This window comes from Pholcus phalangioides, unplaced genomic scaffold (assembly GCF_987345545.1).
Source record: "Pholcus phalangioides strain wild (caught in Gottingen) unplaced genomic scaffold, Ppha-v1.0 ptg000172l_1, whole genome shotgun sequence".
Taxonomy (NCBI): domain Eukaryota; kingdom Metazoa; phylum Arthropoda; class Arachnida; order Araneae; family Pholcidae; genus Pholcus; species Pholcus phalangioides.
In genome coordinates this window covers 7,700,038-7,723,601 of record NW_028301637.1, presented here as the reverse complement: position 1 = coordinate 7,723,601, position 23,564 = coordinate 7,700,038, and the positions used below count along the sequence as shown (strand labels likewise).

The 23,564-nt window shown below is 37.9% G+C and overlaps 1 protein-coding gene across 3 annotated transcripts in view; it reads left to right on the top strand.

Moving 5' to 3' along the window:
• Nucleotides 1-23,564, top strand: part of LOC149063656 (multiple inositol polyphosphate phosphatase 1-like) — a 36,616-nt gene that overhangs the window by 4,963 nt on the left and 8,089 nt on the right. The window contains exons 1-8 of one of the 3 annotated variants that reach the window (XM_089255896.1): nt 3,845-4,463; nt 8,640-8,829; nt 12,201-12,335; nt 12,452-12,562; nt 16,992-17,129; nt 17,257-17,327; nt 21,231-21,363; nt 23,074-23,278. In XM_089255896.1, coding sequence (XP_089112022.1) covers nt 4,419-4,463; nt 8,640-8,829; nt 12,201-12,335; nt 12,452-12,562; nt 16,992-17,129; nt 17,257-17,327; nt 21,231-21,363; nt 23,074-23,278 — 1,028 coding nt within the window. In that variant the 5' untranslated portion in view covers nt 3,845-4,418. Of the gene's footprint in view, nt 1-3,844; nt 4,464-8,639; nt 8,830-12,200; nt 12,336-12,451; nt 12,563-16,991; nt 17,130-17,256; nt 17,328-21,230; nt 21,364-23,073; nt 23,279-23,564 lie in introns of those variants that run through there. The other 2 variants (XM_089255897.1, XM_089255898.1) reach the window with 2 other exon arrangements.

Here is a 23,564-nt window from a genome sequence, read left to right as displayed (position 1 = left end):
ATGGAAAGGTAGGAGAAACTTATCTTCGTGCTGCGCAACCTAACAACATGTAAGCAACATAACGCGGAGAATCACGGTTTAAAAAACTAAGGAAAGGGGAGAGCATTAAAATTAAGACATTTAATTAATAAGACATAATTTCCAATGTTAGATGGGGCCACTGCGTTATCATAGTATGGACTTGCATCGCAGGATCCGGGTTCGATCCTCATAACAGGCACACTGTTTGGGGTCGGGTCGTATGGTCTGCTATTTAAAAAGACGTGTCTCCATACAGAGCAGCAGATCTCCAGCACGTTCACTTCCAATATGGAAGGAATATGACAGTATTTCTCCAAAGCCAAACATGCATAACTCTGACATCACAAACACATAAGAGCCCCTACAGACTACACGCGCCTCCGGCACGCGCAAGTTCGTTACAAATTACAGAAGTGTTTACGAGGTGGGTGCATGTACGGTTCAGTAGTGGTAATGTTAGAAGTGTGTGTGGTACTGGTAGGATTATATTCTCGTGTAAATATAGAATGACGTTGACGTGACGTTTGTTTCCACGAAGAGTGAATAGTGGAGATAATAGTCGAGATAATAGTGGAGAGAAATCCCATAAATATATAAGGATTAACACATTCTAGGTCATCAACATCTCACTTTTCATTTTTCCCTCTTTCATTCACAAACACCGAAAAGTTTTTTTACCACATGTTTATGTAAAAAACCAGAGGCTCCAAAAGAAAGTTGTACAATGAAAACTTGATAACAAGAACATGTTGAGAAGTGGGGAGAAAAAGCAAATATTGTGCCTATATAAGGCCGGCATCACACTATAAAAGTTTGATAAAAGTTCGTTTATTAAACGTGAAAAATGCAACCAATAGGCGGATCAGTCAAGTTCACTCGAATGTAACGGATGCGCTTATTGGTTAAATTTTTAAAGTTTTATAAAAGAATTTTTATCAAACTCTTATAGTGTAATACCGGCCTAAGAAAGAGAGTGAGAAAATAACTCTTTCCTCTAGAATGATGGGTGGGAAAGAAATTCAGAAAACAGCAAGATGAGCAGAAATTCAGGAAAGGGCCAGCGCTGGGTCAGGCGGAAATTCGAAAGAGGCAAAGAAGAGGTAGAAATTCAGAAAAGAAAAGGATGAGAGGGAAAACATCAAAGAGCAGGATTAGACAGAAATTCGGAAAAAAGCAGGATGGGAAGAGAATCAGAAAAACGCAGGATGGACAGGAAAAGAAAGGCCATTAACTGGATCGGGAAAAAAATTTAAAAGAGGCAAGGCAGGGTTAGAAATTCAAGAATGAAAAAAAAAATCAGGATGTGGGAAGAAACTTGAAGAAGAGAAGGATGAGTAGAGAGATTTGGCGGTGAGCAGAATTGGACAGAAAATCGGAAAGGGCAAGAAATTCTGAAAAGCAGAATGAGGAAAAATCCAGGAATGAACAGGATGGACAGAAATTCGGGAAAGAGCAGAAAAAGGTAGAAATTGATGGAGAAGGAACCAGAAAAGGGGCAAAAATTCAGAAAAATGCAGGATCGACCCCCGCAAGGGTGGTGCTGACAGCAGGGCCGTGTAAATAGTATCATGAACCCCCGTGCCAAGTGGTTTTTTGGAGTCCCTACCTGGTAAATCCTAGAAAATTTCGACCGGATCTCATTTTTGTGAGGCCTCCTCTTCTATTGAGACCCCCGGGCCGTGCCTGGGTGGGCCCATGCGTTAAGACGGCACTGGCTGACAGGGCTCTACTCTAGGGCCTGAGACAATTCCTGTCAAGGAAACAGATATTTTCTCGATATTATGCTAAGGTGAACTCGGAAAGGAAAGTCATCCTCATCTCATTTTTCTTTTTCACGCTATAAACTAACTATAGAAGGGTCCGTGAAAAGTTTGATCGGGGAGGGCGCAAAAGATGCAGCCTAGGGACCCTGCGCTAGGATTTGAGAAGGGCCATGAGGGGCAGAAATTTGGGAAAGAGCAGAACAGGCCAAGACCGTAGTGAGCAGGGGGAAGGGGGGGGGGGACTTGGCGGATCTTTCTTTCATTGTTTCAAACCGAGCATAACTCAGATCTATCGCCATCTATGGGCAATTTACTACCTAGTGAGTTGTGTGTACCTAACAGTCTGAGTGCGTATCTATGTTGTGTCTGATTTTTTTCAGCGCGGCCATTTATATTTCAGAAGTGAAGTGTAATGATTGAACTCCATTTTTACCGTTTGTAGGTCTGTTACTCTATTCAGGGGAGATCGGCTTGCATTCGCACCTCGAAGTTGGGGACCACAGAAAACCAACTTTGGCTTACCACCACTGTGGCTACGGTGGGGTTCGAACGTGGGACCTCGCGATGCGAGTCTGTGTGTGTCACTATTACCACTCGACCACCACAGCGGCGACCTAGTGGGTCTGGTGCCCCCCTCCCCCGAAACGGGAGGAAAATGATTGAAGAAGGTGGGAAAAGATAGCCAGATCCCCAGTAACACACCGATATAGAACAACGGGGAAATTTCGATACCATTCGACGTAGAGATGACATACATTTGTCAAAGTAGATCGACATAGAGAAATTTGGATTATTTCAAAAGGGACCAATTATCGTGCAAGATATTATACGTCTAAACGAAATGCTGTAAAAATAGGAGTAAAACTGTTTTAGAGAAAAAAAAGAAAAATTCTAGCTTTTATTGGGGGAATAGATTTTTACTATATCGTTCGATATCGGACACATAAAAATTTCCAGACATCGTTCCGACATCAAACCGGTATTAGTACGATATCCTAACTATCGTTGTGCTACTGGGGTTGTTCTATAATTTTGGTTTCCCCCCCCCTCCGAAATGCAAGTGTGGTCCCCCCCGAACGAAATGTGTGGCTACGGGCCGACGTTCGATATTCATTCGACGTCGGACCTGTATCGGTACGATATATTAACCATATCGTTGTGCTACTGAGGTTATTATTATCCTATCACGTTGTGGTACCCCCTCCCTCCCGAAATGCAAGTGTGCCCCCCCCCCCCTCCGAAAAAAATTTGTGGCGACGGATCGACGTTCGATATTCATTCGATGTTCCGATCCTAACGATAACGATATCGTTGTGCTACTGGCAGGCCCGTAACCAAAAATTTCATTTGGGGGGGACCAAAGTGATAGAACGATAGATTTGGCCATCTTTTTTTCCCCTTTTTTCGGTCATTTTCCACGTTTCGGGGGGGGGGGCGAACCAGACCATAAAGTCCCTCCCTCAATACGGCCTTGGTTACTGGGGTTGTTCTACCACTTTGGTTCCCCCCTCCCCGTCCGAACGAAATTTGCGACCAGAAACAGACAGAAATTCAAGAAGAAGGCAAGAGATGGACAGAAATTTGGGAAAGTAACAGAATTGGTAGAAATTTGGAAATAAAGAACAGAATGGACAGAAACGGGACAAGAGAAGGTTCCTAAAACCAGTCATGCCTCCTTTCATTCATGCCTTGCCCCTCCCTAAGGCGCCTTGATCATGGGCGGAGATACGGGGGAGGGTATGGGGAGCATTGCCAACACCCCCTATAGATAATGTCTTATATATAGGGGGTGTTGGCATTGCCCACCTAACGTCAAAGGTGGAATCGACTGATCTAATGTATAAATGTATATATTAATTGACAGCATCATCATCGTGCCCCCCAGAAATAATGACCGTGCCCCCCCCCCCAAACTTCCAAATCTATCTCCGCCTATGGTCTTGATAAGGACTATTAATAGAATTGTCCGAGAATAAGGACCCTTATATTCTAGTGGCTATACCCCTTTCCTAGTTTCATCATACCGAGCCCCGAGTGCGTGGGGAAAGAAGAGCTTACGTACACTATTAATCCTCATTATTTACGCTGGTAGTCCATTTAAAAATTGCTCTCCCTTCATCTAATAACATTAATTAAATTGCTGCCCATATTCATTTCTCTTTTCTCCCCAAAACCGAGCCCACCATGATCACAGTAAAAGAAGGGAAAAGAATATTAACGGACCCGGACTAGGAGAGAGAGAGAGGAACATGGAGGAGATGTATTTGGAGTTTCTTCAAGTGAGTCATTTCGTAGGCGTTCATATTTACTCGCCAATTTATTATTTTAGGCGGCGTTTTTCTTTCCACCCTCCCTCCCTCTCTTTTAAGTCTTTATTTCCTTATTTTGGCAATAAGCGAAGGTCATTTTTCCGTGAGACGCTCAATTAAGCATGACTAAAGATAAAGAAGAAGAAACAATGGGAAAAAGAAGAAGGAAGAGAAAGAAAGAAGAGGTTTCCCCATTTTCATTCTTGGGGCCCACTTGTTGTCACTTCTTCCTTTGGGGCACAAATGGGACAGGAAAAATAAAATGTATTAACATCACGCTGCTGACCAGTGTTGTTCGGTCTATTTTAAATGTGGTAGCGACGACATGGATGTCAATACTAAACTATGGACTGTGGGAGTGGCGCTGTTTGTAAGTTTTAAAAAATATATTGTGTTTTTATATCGAACGTGCTGTTAAAACCCAGCGTATTTAATTGATTCACTCGTGTGAGTGTTTATGCAGTTGAATCTCATTATACCGAACACCAAGAGAAATCGCTTCGTAATAAAGAAATTTTATTTTAAAGGAATTATAGGTTTTTTGCATTGTTCTTACGTAAACTTATCTGAGCGATTTAGTTGGTTAGAGATTTTCGCTATAACGGTATTCCTTAAAATGGGATTTCCGACTATATATTTTTGTAAACCAGCCATTTTGTGAATTGACGCTATGTCTTCAGTTTATATAGACTTTACTAAGTTAATGCTGGATTTCCCTAGGAATATTTTTTTTGTGGCAAGTGAACCGAATAGGATTATTCCGCGTCTGCAGAAATGTGTAACTTTATCATGCTACGTGTTTATGATTTTCCTACATTGGCATATCTGTCGCCTGCATGTTCCGGTTTGGAAGTGCCTAAAGCAATGCTCATCAGCCTTTCTGAATTGAAAGACCAGTGAAATGTCTAAAACAATTTGACGGATCACTTACGTCCCGTATTATTGGACATTTCAATATTTTCAGTTGCTCCGAATTGTTTTATACATTTGTCTAGTTTTTGGTTTTGATGCTTATTTAAGTTTATAATTTATAATTTGCATTTAAGCCCCTTCTGGCCCATTCCAGGTGGCCCTGTGCGGGCGCAACCTGTTGCACCTGCCTAGTTACAGTGCTGCCCATATGGATATTAGTAATATCAATCACAACAATTAAATAATTTTTCATCCAGTTAGGATTGAATTGTCAATTCTGCCTGCGGACCAACTATGCCATCATCACAGACCACAGATTGAGAAACTCTGGCCTAAAGGAAGGGAAACAAGAAACAACAAAAACACATATCTGTAGGTCTCACTCCATGCTTACACATTCTCTGGGCATTCCCATGAATGCACACTCCCTAGGTCACTCACATACTTGAATACTCTCTAGGTCACTCACATACTTGAATACTCTCTAGGTCACTCACATACTTGAATACTCTCTAGGTCATTCTTTTGTTTACTCTCGTGCTTAAATACTGTGCAGGTCAGCGGCATAGGCGGAGATAGACTTGGAAGTCTGGGGGGCACGATGATGATGATGTCAATTCATATACACATTAGATCAGTCGACTCCACCGTTGATGCTGGCAATGCCCCCCCCCCCTGTATATCTGCCCATGGTCAGCAGTTCTCAACTAAGGCTCCATGTACACTTCTCACAACGTGGCCGCTCGAGAAAATTAAAATAAATAAGTAAATTTGATGAATACAAGCAAGCTCAATTATAACAACATCGAAGATTCAGCAAAATTTTGTCATTATAACCGAGATGTTACAACAAACGTCAACGTTTTCAGGATCTTTTAAGTGGGAAGACTATTTTCAGATGAGGTTAAGTAGCGTGCATGAAGTTGTTTTGTTACATTCCAGGTGGCCATATTTGGAAAAATATGGGAAATTGAGATCATAAATTAATGAAAAAAACATCATTGCCAATTCTCACTAAAATGTTGCCAATTGTCAGATAAATCTCTAATTCCGTATAAATAATCATTGGCGGGAAATATAGTACTACAAGCAAGTCTGTAGCAATTAAAAATGTATTTTTCAGGAGGCAAACGGCTGAACACGGCATCACAGGCCCACGTGTGAGCAACATGATTTTTGTATTTGGGTAGGTTACTTGAAGGGATGGGACAAATAGTGATTTGGCTGAACACCAAATATTCGGTTGCCGAATATCAATTTATTCAAAATTCACCAAAATTAAATAAAATGGCCGTTTTTAATTGAAAATGAAATTATTGGTATTTTCAAATGACTGTATTATGGGATTTATTATTCAAATAAATATTTAAAAACTTAAACAGATTTTTATTTTCATGATACAGACAATCAAATTTAGTGTTGACATATTGCGCTTTAATATTACAGCGATACCTCTGCTAACAAAGATGATTCATTCCAGAATTATGCTCATTAGCCAAAACATGATTTCCCATAAGTTTCTATGGAAAATCTTTTAATTCGTTCCAACTTCTGCCCAAAATTTAAAGATGAATTTTTTTAAAACACCAAAAAGCGGTATAAAAAAAGGGGGGGGGGGAAACTGGCCGAAAGCTCAAATGAACATCTTCAAAAATAATGTAAACAAGAATTCACAGGAAGATGAAGGTGCTGAAAAGATCTTTTTATTTTACACTACGTGTACGTGCACACACACAAACCACCACCAAATTGTGTCTTCTAAAGTTGATGTTGTGCGTGTAGTTGTCCCCATCTATTTGTGTTTCGGTGAGCTCATTTCTGTGTTTGATACACGCAGATGGAAAAAAAAAAGATAAGCTCCTAGAATGTCCAGACTGTTCAGCTTGATGCTGAGTCTTGCACTGAAAGAGCACATGCTCTGAAAATTTTTCGGCTTAATCTTTCAATCTACGTGAAAAGGTTTCAAAGAATTTCAGAAAGAAAAGTGTACATCTGAAAGAAAAATTCTGAGGTGGACATTGATTAATCACGCTCTAGTGACATTAATTCTGATGATGATTGGTGCAAAAATTCAGTTCATGACACAGCTATTTTATGATAGTTCGTGCATTCATATCGTAGAAAATGTTTGTCAGCTGAATCTGTATTCGTTAGCAGAGGCAAAAAAACAATTTTAAATAAATCTTCGTTAGCTGAAAAATTTGCAAGCTTAGGCGTTCGTTAGGTATCACTACTTACAGAATAAATTTTTTTTTAAAAAAAAGCTTATTACAATTTTACATCTAATCAAGAAAAAATGTCAACCATTATTTACTCTCAAGCATCATAAAATTACGACTTATTTTTCCACTTTAGACGGGGCGTAGCTAGAAATTTTGTTCGGGAAGGGACCACTTTCATTTCGTAGGGGAGGGGGGCGGACCGAAGTGATAGAACAATAGATTTGGCCATCTTTTTCCTTTCCACATTTCGGGGGGGGGGGGGCAGACCCCCCAAGTCCCCCCCCCTCGCTATGCCCTTGACTTTAGATGCTCTTTTCGCCTTTCAGTAGCTCAATACATTTCTTGTCTAGGTACATTTTTCAGTTAATTAGCTTGAGTAATTCATGCTCACTTCCACCTTATTGCAGTAGGATACTATTTTCAGTTTCAGGTTTTAATTATCCTAGAAATTCACCCTGACATGACTCGTTGCACAGAAAAGGATAGGTTTGCACTGCACAATAAAATATAATCAGTAAAGTGTTAATTTATGCAAAAAATTACAATTAATATAGTTTTTAATTAGTTTGTTGTGCTTAGATTTGCACAGATATTTGGCAGAATACCTAAGCATTATTTGGCTGAGCCGAATATTTGTCCCATCTCTAGTTACTTGGCTAGAGAGAGAGAGAGAGAAAAAACCTGCTACACCCAGATTTCATAACCACTGTTCCAGATCTGATTTTCACTGGGTGCTTTATGCACTTTTACCATCTCCGAGTGAGCCGAAGTATTATTGGCGGCACTGAATGTGGTAAATATGTGGGATTAATATTGATATTTATAGTTTAATTACCGCACACACATCTGTCCCCTATGTGGGTCCTTTCTCTCTAAGTCACCCCATACTTGAACACTCTCTAGGTCACTCTTTTGACCATTTGCAAACTTGCACACTGTTTTGGTCACTCACATGCTTGCACACTCTCTAGGTCACTCTTTCAGTCACTCGCCTGGTCCCTCACTTTCTTTGCTGAGTCGGATTCATGATTTTGCTGCTCTTTTTGCATTCTAGTCACACACATATATACACAGCTGGACATGTTTCCATTTTGAGACGTATTTTTACACCTATTTTCTTTTCTTAAAAAGGAAGGAGAAAATTAATTCCAGAAACTTGAAAAAAGGGGGATGAAAATTAAAACGGCTAATTCTATCAGAGTCTACACACTTTTAAGTATATTGTTGATAATATGACTCGAGGCAAATATTATTTTTCTAATATACTAAAAAAGCTGAAGTGATTTTCAAATTTACTCACACGCTACTTGAGCAATTATGAATTTTCAACGTCTATTTGCTATATATTTGTGAAATACTATGTTGAATGCAAAACTATTCGAATGCTTAACTGCTTGAATTTATCTTTCAAGGTTCTCATGTCCGTTATCCTCCTAAGTCTTTACTTGAGCGTTTACGGAAACAATGAACTCTATTGCGCAGATTTAGACGGTAGGGAAGTCTGCCACTCAGATAACAAGAATCCTTATCGTTTTTACGGGACCAAGACTGTATATCAGGTTGCTTATATGAACAGTTCTGATGAAAATTTCATGTTTGGTGGTGAGTTAGCTTATTTATATCTTTATTGTGTTATCCAGGGCCGTTTCAAAAAGTTTCGAGGCATAGACATGTTTTGGGTCCCACATATGCCCGAAATGTGGATTTCTTTTTCTTTCTTTTTCTTTTCATGGGGGCTGGGGGGGGGGGGAGATCAGCATTCAAAGTTACAGAATGTACAGAAAAATATGTACACTAAATAAAAACCAGTAAAAATTCAGAATTAGTGAAAGAAACTACTTCGGAATTGATAAAAAAATTCATGGAAGCAATTATTTTTAGAATTAATGAAAATTCGGAACTAGCAAAAGGATTTATTTCCGAATTAATAGAAGGATTTATTCATCACATTATGCCAAGGGAAAAAAGTCGTTTTGGAATTGATGAAGTACCTTAATGCTAATGAAATAGATTATTTTAGTATTAATGAAAGAAATTATTTGAGAATTTACAAAAAATTCAGAATTTTAGTGGGAGGATTCATTTCGGATTCAGTTACATTTGGTGGGGAACAGAGTTCTTGCCAAAAATTATAGGTAGTGCCAGACGAGCTGCAGCAGTCGTGTTTGCAGTCTAATTTGCATAATTATGACCGTTTTGGAAATGTTAAGTGTTTTCTAGAGTAGTATGCAAAATTTTGTTGGGTGTTTGCAAGTTTTGGTAATACGGAACGTGTAAAATGTCTTGGAAAATCTAAAATTTGCCACATCAATTGGTTTCACTCGAAATCCATACTTTGTGCCTTCATGGCTGCAACCATGCTAAATTCTGTCTTAGGAGAGCAGTACCAAAACAGTAGGATACTGTTTCTACTATGGACAATAAATTTCCAAGTGGCAAGAACTTTGTTCCCGCACCATATACAATGAAAGAAATTATTTTAAAATTGATAAAAATTTGGAATTAATGAAAGAAATTTGCTTGAAAATTCACAAGGATTGAGAATTTTAGTAGGAGGATTCATTTCAGAATTAGGGAAATGATTCATTTCAGATACAATGAAAGAAATTATTTTGAAATTCTTAACTAGTGAAAGACATTAGGGACCGTTCAAATATTACGTAAGCAAATTTTTAGCCATTTTGACCCCCTCTCCCCCCCTTGTCAGCAAAATTTCGTCAGCACTGCCCCCTACCTTCTAACACATATTGGTAGGTATCAGAAACGTACGCGGGAGGGGGCATGGGGAGGGGGTCGTATGCCTCCCCACCCGCAGAAGAAAAAAAAAATTTTAACGTAAAAGATATTTCTTTAAAAAATTGAAATTTCGAAAAAAAATTCTTTTATATATAATTATAGTCAATATCTGTTAATTTCAATTCTACTTGAAAGGTAAGAACTCAAAATTTCTCTTTAAGCCATATATGGTAAATCCTTGACCTGCAGACCAAATATGGCCTTGAAGGTTATGTGATGTGTCTTGTCCCCTCCAACCCAATTTCGTAAAAATGAACAAAGTGACATATTTATCGATCGTTTAAATAACCCGTGGCACAGTTGCAAAGCATTTAAGTGGCCAATGGCACATTTTCAGATCACTGAGGTAGGCCTGTGGCACATTCAAAGACCATTAAGTAACCCGCGACACAGTTCCAGAACACTTAAACGATCTGTGGCACATTTAGAGATCCGATGAGTGACATGTGGCAAAATTTTAGAGCACTTAAGCGGCCCCCAGTGCGGTTCTACATCACTCAAGTTACACGCAGAACATTCCCAGATTACTTAAGTGATCTCTGGCGTAATTACGGGTCACTTGAGTGATGCGTTTCACAGTTCCAGAGCACTTAAGCGGCCCGGAAACATTTCCAGATCACTTGAAGGATCTGTGAAACATTTAGAGATCACTAAAGTGGCCCTGTAGGGGACTTATCAGTCGGAAGAATGTTAGTTCTGGTGCCCAATAACTATCGAAAGGTTTTTTTGCCGTTTTTGGCGCACCAAATAAGATGCCTGTGAGGCCAGCTGACCCCACTGGTTTGTTGGTTCGTAATAATTAACTCAAAAAGTCACGAGACAAAGGTTCAAAACAATGAAATATTGTATTCTCTTGAGTAAACATAATTATGGTATAGTTATAAGGATATGTACAACTTGAAGCAGTTAATGTGTTCATTATTCTTTCTCGGACTGTCCAAGTCCATGACCTTCTGTCTCTTTTCTCTCCTCTCCAACCAAGCGTCTCTTTTCTTCACACCCCCTTGGGTCTTTTCTTTCCTCCGTTTTCGTTTCTCTTCTCCCTCGTCCTGGTGGGAGATCGTCGGAATGAAGGGGTCGTAACATCACAATGCCATTAAGAATATTTAATATCTTCATAAAGGGTGGTTGATGAAGTAAGCATCATCCAAACCCCCCTCCCCCCTTGTCATTAAAAGTCAGAAAATCCGAAACCCCCTTCCCCCATCGATGCTGACGTAATACTTGAATGACCCCTTATTTGGGAATTCACAAAGATTTAGAATTAGTGGAAGAGTATGTCTGAGCATTAGTTTGAGATGATTTCGGCTGTTTCAAAATCAATGAAAAAGAGTTATTTTAGAATTGATAGAAATTCCGAATTTTGTTTGTTCATTGTTTTCAGAAGTTTCCATTGTTTACATTAGTTTTAGCAGAAAGATTAGTTTCAAAATTAGTGAAAATATTTTTATCACAATCAATGAAAAAAATAATTTTAAAATAGATGAAAATTCAGAATTGATGGAAGCATGGGCGGAGATACGGGTGGAGGGGGCAGGGCCCAGCATCAAAGGTGAAGCAGACTGATCTAATGCATATGCGTATACAGGGTGTTCTGTTAATGGAACGACAAACTCAGGGAGTTGTTGGTAGACATCAAGAGGAACAAAAATTGCAATGGAACAGGGTGTCACAAACTGCGTTGAGAGGGTGAAAATCACAAAAAACGCATGCAGGTTTCGACATTACACTGGAACGACAAAAAGTACAATAACAATTACAGAAAGATTCACTTGAATAATTATTATAAGAGTTGTTTTTTTAAGTGGTGGCCGCTGATGTCATTGTACAGTCTACAACGACGTAAAAACAATTTCTAGATGCTGTCGAAGCCATCATGATACTTATTGAAAGAGACAAAACGTAGGGGGCAGGATGAGGACGTCAATTCATATATAAACAAGAGAATGCCCACTCCCCTTGTATCTCCGCCCATGCTTGTTGGCCCACCAATCAAGACACCAGTGGAGTTATGTATCACCTATATTCTTTAATGCAATCATCGTTTAAAATTTGTATCTTATCTTTCTACGAAGGGACAGGTATTTATTGTCTCAACTTGTGAATGAAATTGAAAAATCAGAAGAAACTTTTCAATGGAATTTATGATTCATGTTCATCCAATCGTCTCTTCACAGGTTGTGCCCCGACTTTATTCTACTTTTTGTGTCGACATGCTGTTAGATACCCTGACAAAGATGATATTGAAGAGATGCTTGATAAACTTCCAATTTTCAAGAATAAGATCATCAATGCTTATTCGGGTGGCAATGGTGAGTTCACGCTGTTGACATTCAAATCAATTTATGTGTTTGTATAATTTTTTTTTATCATATTAGTTTGTACTAAGTTTTTAATGCTATATTTTGATAATTTATGGGTTTTATAGGCAGTATGTGCTCACCAGACATAGAAAAACTCAGAGACTACTCCCTTTCGATGGTGCCGGCATTCGATAACAAAGTCCCAGAGATTGGGAAAGAAAGGACAAGACAACTTGGTAGTAGCTTTGATCCTCTTAATATTCAATTTTCAATTATAATTTTGCATTTGATTTAAGTTTATGGTTTTGGGAAATTCCATCATGAAATTTGAAATTCATTTTTCTTGTTTACGAGGCACATGCATAGAACTCACTTTTTTCAGGGAGGGTTACGCGACTACTACCAACTACTGCTACATCACCAAACCTAATCCCAGACTCCCAACGGATAGCGGATTACTCTTATTTTGAGTGGAAAAGGCCAGTTTCTGACTACTACCACCACACCACTACTTTCCTGCATACCAACTCCAGTCATATATCACTGTACAGTAATTTCTAACCGGTGGAGTTGGGTGGGAAATGAAGATGCCATCTATTGGTGGTTATCCCAGGCTCTGTAGGTGAAGAACTTGTTTTTGATGTTCTTCCCTGGATTTGAACCTGTGGACGTTGTCCTTCAGGGTAGAAGATGTACATCTTACCACTGCACCACTCAGGTGCTATAACTTCAACGAGCTGGATTCGAATCTTGCTCTTCAGAGTTCCAATCCAGCATGTTGAAGTTATAGTGTCACTACCACACCATACATGTACCTTATAAACATTGCCTCGAAGATTTTTTTCAGCAAATTAGTGTATATCTCAATGCGTTGTGTGAGTGTATATGTATGGCCCTCACAAGTTTTTGTGGGAAGAGATTGTGATGCAGAGTTGTATATGTGTTGTGTCTCCAAGAAGTGCTCGTCTAAATTGTGTCTTCCATTTTGGAAGTGAAAGTTACAAATGCCCGAATCTTTGTGCATATGAAAGTTATCCTGTAGAATGTCTGCCTGCTCTCTGGGGAGAGACTTTTTCAAATGGCAGATTGTCTCACATTTGCGATGCTATTTCAGCTCTGAGAGATACTAATTTCTTGGTGTATTAACATAGATTCTTCATGTTTAACTTGTTTTGGTAAAAAACTTGATGCCCAAGCTCTTGGAATAGAGGCTTTAATTTATTTCACTCCCCATTAGCAGACACTCTCGATAGCAGACAGTAAAATCTCGCAAACTTTTTTTTTTTCAAATTCTAATGTATTAATTTTTGGTCATAAACTAAAAATTTATCTTATTCAACTAAAATTATCTTTAATCCCAAGCTCGTGTTGGTGAACATGATAAATCATCAATGAATTAATTAACTGAACATAACTGTGGTGGTCCAGGATGGTGAATTCGAATGGCGAAGTGTGTGTTGGTTTTGTTTGTTGATACTTGTGCACGAAGCCCACATCATAAGACAGATGATGTTTTTATCTCAGTCATTCTCATTTTATACAAATACAACTCCACATTAGGCAAAATGCCCAACGAGGTGGCTGAGAAATTAATTTAATGTAATCTTTATCCGAAAATATATGTGTATTCATGTACCATGTGTGGTAAAAAAACACGTATTTGGTTTAATGAAGAGAAGAAAGTTTATAAATTTTTTCTATATTTACCAGACTTTCCAACTTTATTTGGGAATTACCCATAATTCCATTTTTTCGCCAGTAAAATTGATAAATGTAATGCATAAGTGCCAATGCTTCCGATTTACCTGGAAGCCTTCTGATTTTTCAGCCTTATTAAAATAATCCGATCAGAAATCTGATTATTCCGATTTTTCGTGTCTTCATGGAAAAATCCCTAGAAGTGTTCAAATTGAGCTTTGTTTGAATGGAAAATCCCTAAAGAAAATACTCTTCCAGTCCTTGCAATTTCAGGTTCACCCCATTTTCTCAGGAAAAATACGGGGAATCAGGATTTCAAGTAAAAAAAATTGTTAATTGCCACCAAATGTAATGATTAAAGTAAGCAAAGTGGGTAATTATTGCTAAAAAAAATCAGTACGGGGGAAAAATGTGTCCTCGAAAAATGGGATTTATATGTCACCCGTTGTAATTTAAAAAAAAGCCAGTTTTTTTGCCTCTCATTTGTTTGACATGTTTTCATTGATGCGGAATGTGCCATCATGGGATAAACTACAGATTTTTCAAGTCTGTGAATTGGCACCTATAGTAATGAAATTTAAGCTATCAATTAATTAGTTAAAAATAAGGCCTTTTTTAAGATGATTGGTGGTTAAGCATATCCACCAGTGTATCACTTTTACACACACGCACAGTAACATATGCAGGGTGCTCCACAGTCGACTGGTAGTTTTCAAAATGGGATAACAAGAAAACAGTGAGAGCTATTAGAGTCATTCTTGTGGAATATTAACTATGCAAAGTCAGGAATTTCAGATACATCATTCATGTCACAAGGGTATGTATAGTTATTGAAATAAAATACAGTAAAACCTCAATAAGTCGTCACCTCAAGTTATCGAAAAATTATGACGGCTTAAGCGGAGTGATGACTTAAGCGGAGTTCCATCAGTTTTAATGTGCAATGTTATGAAAATCATATAAATTTAAAGTAATATGACATTTATTAAAGTATGAATCAAAATAACAATATTAATAAAATTTATAGATTGTGAAAGAAAAAATAATAGCAATTTTTTATCTCTTATTATTTAAATTATTGTGGTGAAATGTACTGTACACTTTGATTTGTACTAGTAATGTTTAATTTAGACTAACAGAGCAACCGTTTGAATAAGTAGCTTTTCTTCATAACAGAACTCTCTATTGCACATTAATTTTACATATACATCAAATTTAATTTTAGTGTTTGAATTCCTCATCAGTAGTTCATAATGCAACTACAAAGTAATCTCGAACTTTTTGTGACTTGGGGGAGGGGCCCTGGGCAGGGAAAAGTAAACAGAAGACCTCGACTTGGGAAAGAATGTCTAATTTTTTTCAACAAAGATATTTTGTTTTAATTTCAAGCCCTAAATTTGTAGAGTCCATGCTTTCTATGATTATTTATTACCTGTGTCTGTTGCACTTTGACTTTAACTTGATTAATTTGATTCTTCGATTTACATAATTTTTGATTTCCTTATACAAATACAAATAAATACAAATACAACGCCACAACAGGCAAATTGCCCAACGAGGTGGCCGACTTAAGAACATCATGGATCCCCGAGCCATTTTTTGGAGGCCCTACCTATTACTGCTACACCACACATGCACACCCCCCCCCCCCGCGGAACCCCCCAACGAATCGGTACATGCGGGAATGTGCGTGTACGTGTAGTGAAACCTGACGTGAAGTTTTTTGTTTCTCTGTAATGCTTGTTATGTGTAGTGCTGCCATCTGCCACCAGTTTTTCTAACTATGAGTGAAGTGTTATGATTGAATGATTTATCGTTGTAGGACTGTTGCTCTCTGTGGCGAGACTTTTTAACGGTGAGATCGGCTCGCATTTGCGCCTTGAAGTTGGGAACCACAGAAAGCCAACTTCAGCCGACCACAAAACACTATATGTAATCTTTGGCATATCAATAAATTTTGGTTTTGCCGGAAATGCCCTGCTTCCCCCTTTCCTTTGGGGAAAGCACAGCATAAACTAACAAACTCCTCCTTTACGCTACTGAATCACACACACACCTCATCCATATTCCTCTGCAGAATTTCTAACGGATAGGTACATGTTGGAGTGTGTGTGTGTATATATATGTGTAGCGAACCTTACGTGAAAGTTTGTTTCTGTGTAATGCTTGTTGTGTGTAGTGAATGTTTCTAACTATGAGTGAAGTGTGACAATGATTCTTTCCCAACTTTTCTCAGATTTTTGAATTCAAATATCTCTGTAAATATTGCATTTAGAAACATGGACTTTTTTTGTTGTGGTTGTTGTTGGCATCATGAGAGACAGAAAAACAACTTTATAATTAGGTTTTTGGGCACAACGAGACGGTATAAAAAGTTAATTTTTTATATTTTAATAACTGTACATGCCCTTGTGACATGAATGACGTATCTGAAATTCTTGACTTCCCACATTTATATACCGAATATATAATATATATATATACCGATTAGATATATATATACCAATAAGAATGACTTCAATATCTCTCAGTTTTCTTTTTATCCCATTTTGAAAACCACCAGTCGATTGTGGGACACTAAAATGTATAGGAACCAATTTCAACTGATGCAAATTGTTGTATAAATGAGGTTCAACTGTATATCACATTTCCCCATTAGCGTACACTCACTCCCCGTTAGTTGATATTTTTTGTCTCATGGGTGTCCGTTATCGAGAAGTTCTACTGTATTAGCCAAACTTTATATTCAAGCTTAAATCCTCAAAGAAAAGAAGTTTTCAATTCAATTAAATAGTTGATCAAAGATGGATTTTAGAAATGCTTTTATACTGAACGTTATCTCATATTTATTACTCCTATCAAATTAATGCTGTATTTATATGTAGAAAAAGAATTTGATTTGTAAAAAAATTGTTTTTTCAGTGAATATAACCATTGCATGATTGTAATAATCAATTTGTTGGGTAGCACAGCGTTTCAAGAGCAGAATCCCGACAATACTGGACAACAACTATTCGCCAAGTCGCTTTGTGTTTGAGTATACTTCAAGGGAGAGAACAAAAACTACAGCAGAAGCTTTTGCAGAAGGTCTTTTTGGCAAGCTCAGTAAGCTCGTAGAATTATCCAGTTTTACTGATAAATTGTAATGCTTGTTTTAATTATTATCTTTTATAATTCCTCCCACCGCCTGAATATAATGTGTTATTTTATTCACTGTTTTCTCTATTTTCAGGAGCCCAATACATTCAAGGAAAGATAAACGATGGAGTTTTACAGTTCAATAAAGCTTGCAAGAACATTAGGGTGAGACTTTGATATTGATTTATAGTTTTTCAACCACGAGATAAGGCTTGGCCAAGGTATGTCACATCAGACAATTCTGTTCTTTCCCAGAAGAACAGGGCAAACGTGAGATTTCAGTCATTGTAGAGCTGTTCTCGATGCACAATTGTTTTACCTAACATAATTGAATAGAACTCCTCCAATGTGGCGTGACATGATGCAGCCAAGTCTCATTGTGGGGTTGGACTTCACTTTATCATTACTATTATGACTAAAGTTTTGACAAAAGTCAAAAACATTAGTGTAGTTTATCTTGATTTCCAGAAGGGATTCAATCCAGTCCAACATGGTGAACTCTCAAGGTGTTTACGTGAGATTGGCATTGGGGGCAACTTGTTGAATTGGATCGAATCATGGTTAAGAGATAGGTCACAATTGGTTATGGTGAACTGGGATTTTCTGATTGGGCAAGTGTCACAAGTGGAGGTTCTCAAGGAAGTGTACCTGGGCCTATACTTTTTCACTTTTTATCAATAAAAATCGATCAGGGTATCAATCAAATTGTTAGTGAATTTAAAGATGAAATGAAACTAATGGGATAGTTGGGAATCCAAGAACAATAAGGAGATGTTCCAGACGAACTTGAATATGATTGCAGAATGACCTTTAGTGTTGATAAGTGCATGGTCGCTCATTTTGGTTTGAATAACCTACGTTTCTCTCATGAGTTGAATGGTGTCACTATATATATTCACCAATTTATATCACTATAAATTGGTGACTATATATAATATAGTCACCAATTTGGGAATTTTCATTGACGAGCAACGTAGATTTTCTGAACATTGTTCAGCGGTAGTCAAAAAATCGAGTAGAATGCTCGGTTTCATTTTCAAAAAGTATCTTCACGTTCTCCTAAAGTGATTCTTCTGTTTTTCTGAGGCTTAGTTCGTCCAGGACTGGAGTATGCTGTAAGGTTTTGGAAACCATACCTACAGAGGGACATTGACTTGGTTGAAGGGGTGCAGAGAAGAGCTATGTGTGCTCTTATTGGCACACAAGGTTTGAGCTATGAAGAAAGACCTAATTTCTTGAATATGTTTGCAATGGAAGAGCATGGGTGTCAGGGGGAAGTGATAGAAAAGTTTACAATTTTCAACGGAATGGATAAGATATTCCATGAGTTATTAATGCACCGTCAACCAACTGCTTCGACAAGGGGACACCAGTATCATTTAGTAAGGGACAACTCCAGGTTGTTCTCATGGGATTGTTAATAAACGGAATAGCTTACCTCACTCACAGAAAGTAAATTCTTTGAATGTTTAGAAAGAAATATGATGCTTATAATGGGATGAATTGAGATCCATAGCAGCTTAGAATGACAACCATAGTCTTTTTTATTGGCAGCGTATTATATGATATTGATTATTACCTTTTTTTCTCATGATATACACTTTTATATTGGGTTGCGAAATTTTTTATGAGCATCTGATTGGGCAATTTGCCTGTTGTGGCCTTTGTATTTGTGTTTATCAGTAATTATTGTTTTAAAATGAATTTGCTCATCATGTAATCCCTTTATGATTTCAGTTTGCTAATAGGTCTTTCCTTTGGCATAACAAGATAGATACACGTTTGCATAATTTGGGAATTATGCAAATTTTGCAATAATTCCCCATTTATTTAAATTATTTTCTTATACCAATCCAGCTCTTTGAATGCTTCTTTTATACATGCATAATACGCAAATATGTTATGCACTTGATCATTTTTGTTGCATCACAGTCATTTTCTGCACACGAGGGCTAATTAGACCGGGACCTACAATTTATTGCCGATTCTGAACAGCAGGCTTGTTTTTTTATACTCATCGAGAGGTTGGTGTGTTAACCCCTCAATGGGAGACTCCCTGCGGTAACAATTTTTCCTGTGGTCATGTCGCTGTTTCTGTTGTACCCCTGTCTCAGGAAAGTTTTCTGACAACGACAAACTGGGTATCGAACTCGCGACCAGGCGACCTGGGCTACAGCACCATTTATGCACTTGATCTATTGAACAGTGACAGTGAGTGTCAATATCAAGTATTTATCATTTAACATCTTTGGCCTCCTGGAAGGACGGTTGTCTCTTGGGGGAACATAATGTATGTGCTCAATGTTCTATTGTTGTTGTTCTTCCATTGTTTTTTTTTATTGTCCTGTTTTATGTGAATGTTCATGTGGAATTTAAAAAAAATTAGTTTGGTATCAGTAAAATCAAATGTAAGCGTTTTCACTCCCTGTTGGTAAGAAGATTTCAGGCCAGAAAGCCATAGTGCCCCAAAATTATTACATCTAGCCATTGTGTTTTGTAAATGGGTCTGTTGTGGCTGTCGAAAGTTGAATCTTTTTCTCCTCTTCAATGCCAATATTTGTTTTTCTTTCTTTTTCGTCAACTCAGTTAAATGTGTGTTCATCCACGAAAGCTACAATGGTGTGTATTATCTATATATATAAAATTGATTTTCTGTCTGTGTGTGTGTGCGTGTGTGTTCTCTATACACCTCTACAATTTTTGATGGATCGTCGCCAAATTTTGCGTATATACCAAATAGGACCCGACTTGAATGATAGGCTGCTTTAAAAGTTTGTCAGAGTAGGGAAAATGCCCTAAATGGGCAAAAAACTGTCAGGAAACAATGGTTTTTGAGCCTCAACAATCACTTTCCAAACGTTTACTTTGGTTACCGTGGTTCCCTAGCAATGCGTTTCAGACGTGTTTTATGCCTTTACAATGGTTTATCTCTTCTTTAATCCTGTTACAATATGTATAATAGTTTATGCCTTTGTAATGGTTTGCCACTTTTTTCAATCCTCCCAGTAATGAGAGCTTTTGAATAGACACCATCATCAGCATCACTTTGGAGGTAAGGCAAAGGATGATCCCCGTAGAAATCAGTGTTAAAATTGCCGATTTTACTTTAGAAATGTGGAAATTTAGTGGGTTTTTCCACCACATCAATAATTTTAAAAACTGTATAGAATTCTCGATTTTTGAAATATTGTGTTCGCTTAGAGATATAAGAAGCCCAGAAAATTAAATATGAAGTGATTAGTCAGACCTGGTGGCAGATGGCAGCACTACACATAACAAGCATTACAGAGGAACAAGCAACTTCATGTCAGGTTTCACTACACGTACACGCACATTCCCGCATGTACCGATTCGTTGGGGGTTCCGCGGGGGGGGGGGTGTGGGCGGGGTGCATGTGTGGTGTAGCAGTAGTAGGTAGGGCCTCCAAAAAATGGCTCGGGGATCCATGATGTTCTTAAGTCAGCCACCTCGTTGGGCAGTTTGCCTGTTGTGGTGTTGTATTTGTATTTGTACCTACTTTTGAGTTGTATATCCACGCAATAACATTGATTTCAACTTTTTATTTAAATTTCCTAGCATGAAAATTAATGTCTCCGCATTGTCTTTTGATATTCAACTGCATAATTTCATATGGTTTAGGTTGTTTTAAAATTAATTATGGGCCCTTAAAGTACATCAAAGAAATTACACAGCTTTAATTAAGCATTTGTGAAGCACAAACAGACAGATGCATAACTTGGCGTTCAAAGGTAAGGGAATCAAAATGCCTAGCGCCACTTAAAAAAGGGGGAAAAATGTATTAATTTCTACCTTTCTTTAAATCTAGATTTATTTGTTTCATGAGTCGCGCAGGAAGTCCATATATTGGTTACCTTAGACATGGTTTGTATACCCTCAAAGAAAGAGGGAGATATCACGTGATCCAAAAAGCCTCATTGAAGAAACCCGGGCAGCGCCGGTATTATAGCCGGTTACAGCGCCGGTTTATTATTATTTTTAAATATCCTTAAATACTTGTATGGAAATGAATCAGATAAGCAGATATATGATCTTTTATTATTATTTTAGAAAACGTGCAATGATACTAAAAGTGGTGGCGGCAGCGCTGGTGCATCTGAGGTTGATAAATTTGAGAAGGGACCATTTGTCAAAGCGCTATTGGCAAGTGTTTCGAAAAGACTTGGTTTCTCTGTCACCTATGGTATGTTCATGAATGTTTCATTTTTTGTGTCCCAAAAATTCAACACCACACAATTTATAGGCAGGAAAATTCACCAACAAGGACAGAAAAATTCATTGACTGCAGCTAGTGACCTATTGAGTGAGCATAGGAGTCAGTGTTGTTAACTTAGTTATTTTCCAACTTGATCTGGTCTTCTTTTTTTTTCAGCCATTTTGTTAGAAAAATACTCATCTATTTGTTTTTCTAGTATTTTTTCAAAAAAATTTCCTGTGTACTAGTAGTCTACTATTAAATTACATGAAAAACTGGAATGTACTGAGAAATATGGGACCTATGGTCATCTACATAATGACTGAAATTAATTTTGGTTGTTTATGCGTGGTTTCTAGTTGTTTTCGATGAAGAATCTAGTTGAAAAATTGTTTTTTACTGTTGGTAACACTGATAAGAGGGATCGAATGAACAGTGGTTGAGTAAATGGGTAAGTGAATGAACAAATGAGTGGTAGAGTAAACAACTGAGTGAGTGAGCAAGTGAATTAAGTCGAGAGATTCCATGAGTGAGGAAGTGTGTGTGAGTGACTAAGTGAGTAGATGAGCTGGTAATTGAGTGAGTAAGTGATCAAGTACATGAACAAGTGAGTGTGCAAATGGGTGAACGAGTGAGTTGGTGAGCAAGTGAATGAGCGAGTTGAAAAAAATCCTAAAGTGCTTTAAGTAGTTCTATCATTCACAGTAGTAGTAGTGCCTCACTTGATCAGTTGATCTCTTTCGTGGGCATTGACTCATTCACTTGCTCACTCATTCACTTACTGATTTGCTCATTCACTCCTCATATGCTCACGTGGTTATTCACTCACTCGTATGCTCACTTACTCATATTATTTATTATTATCATTTATTCTTCCAATCTTTTGCTCACTCACTTGCTCATTCACTTGGTACCCCCACTAACTCAAAAACATACATCCTCACTCTCTTGCTAACTAACACTTGCTAATTCACCCACTCACTTACTCATCTGCTCAGTTCCTCTCTGATTTGCTCATTCACTTACTCCTATGATCACATGGTTCTTGTTCACTTGCTAAACTGCTAACTCAGTAACTTATGTACTCACTCTCTTGCTTACTAAAACTTGCTCACTGATAAGCTCACTTCCTCACTGGCTTTCTTATTCACTCATTCCTATGCTCACATGGTTATTCACTCATTCCTATGCTCACATGGTTATTCACTCACTGCTATGCTCACATGGTTATTCACTCACTGCTATGCTCACATGGTTATTCACTCACTGCTATGCTCACATGGTTATTCACTCACTGCTATGCTCACATGGTTATTCACTCACTGCTATGCTCACATGGTTATTTGCTCACTTGCTCACTGATTCTTTCAATCTCTTGCTCACTCACTTATCTCAACTCTAACTTATGCTTCACTTGCTCATTTACTCACTCCCTCACATATGTGCTCACTGACTTTTCTGTCTGTTCATTCACCAGTAGCTGTTGTCAAAGAATTTTGTCTGGGAATTTTCCTTTTGGTGAATTGCTGTCAGTGAAATTTTTCATAAATCTTTATTTTTCTATAATGACAAATTATGTCTGAATAACATTCTCTGGAGCGCTCCAATTAATATATATAATTCTCTTAAATACTTATTAGGTGTCTGAAACTGTGTTTTTGTGGTTGTATTCTAATCATACACTCGCTTATTTGTCAGATGATGTGCAGGTTATGTATGATGCGTGTAAGTTTGGATATGCTCTCGAAATGAATGATATCTGGTGTGGCGTGTTTTCCCGTGATGAGCTCAGGATACTCGAGTATGGAGATGATGTTGATGACTATTACAATGATAGTTATGGTGACGATATTAACTCAAAGCAGGCGTGTCCGGCTATCAAATACATGGTCGATTTATTCAAGTAAGTATGACTGTCCAAAACACTTTATTGAGGTGTATTTTCATTAATCACATGCTAGGACATACATGATCACCCCATGCGCCAAATGTGGTCCTCGGAGTAATCTTACGTGGTCCTTGACCTTAAATTTTAATTTTGTGAAGATTAACTAAGTAGCACATTTACAGATTGCTTATGTAACCTGAAGAGCACATTTCAATATCACTTGAGAAAGCAGCAACTTATTTGCAGATCATTTGAGTGGCCCACAGCATACTCACAGATCACTCAACTTATCCCTGGCATA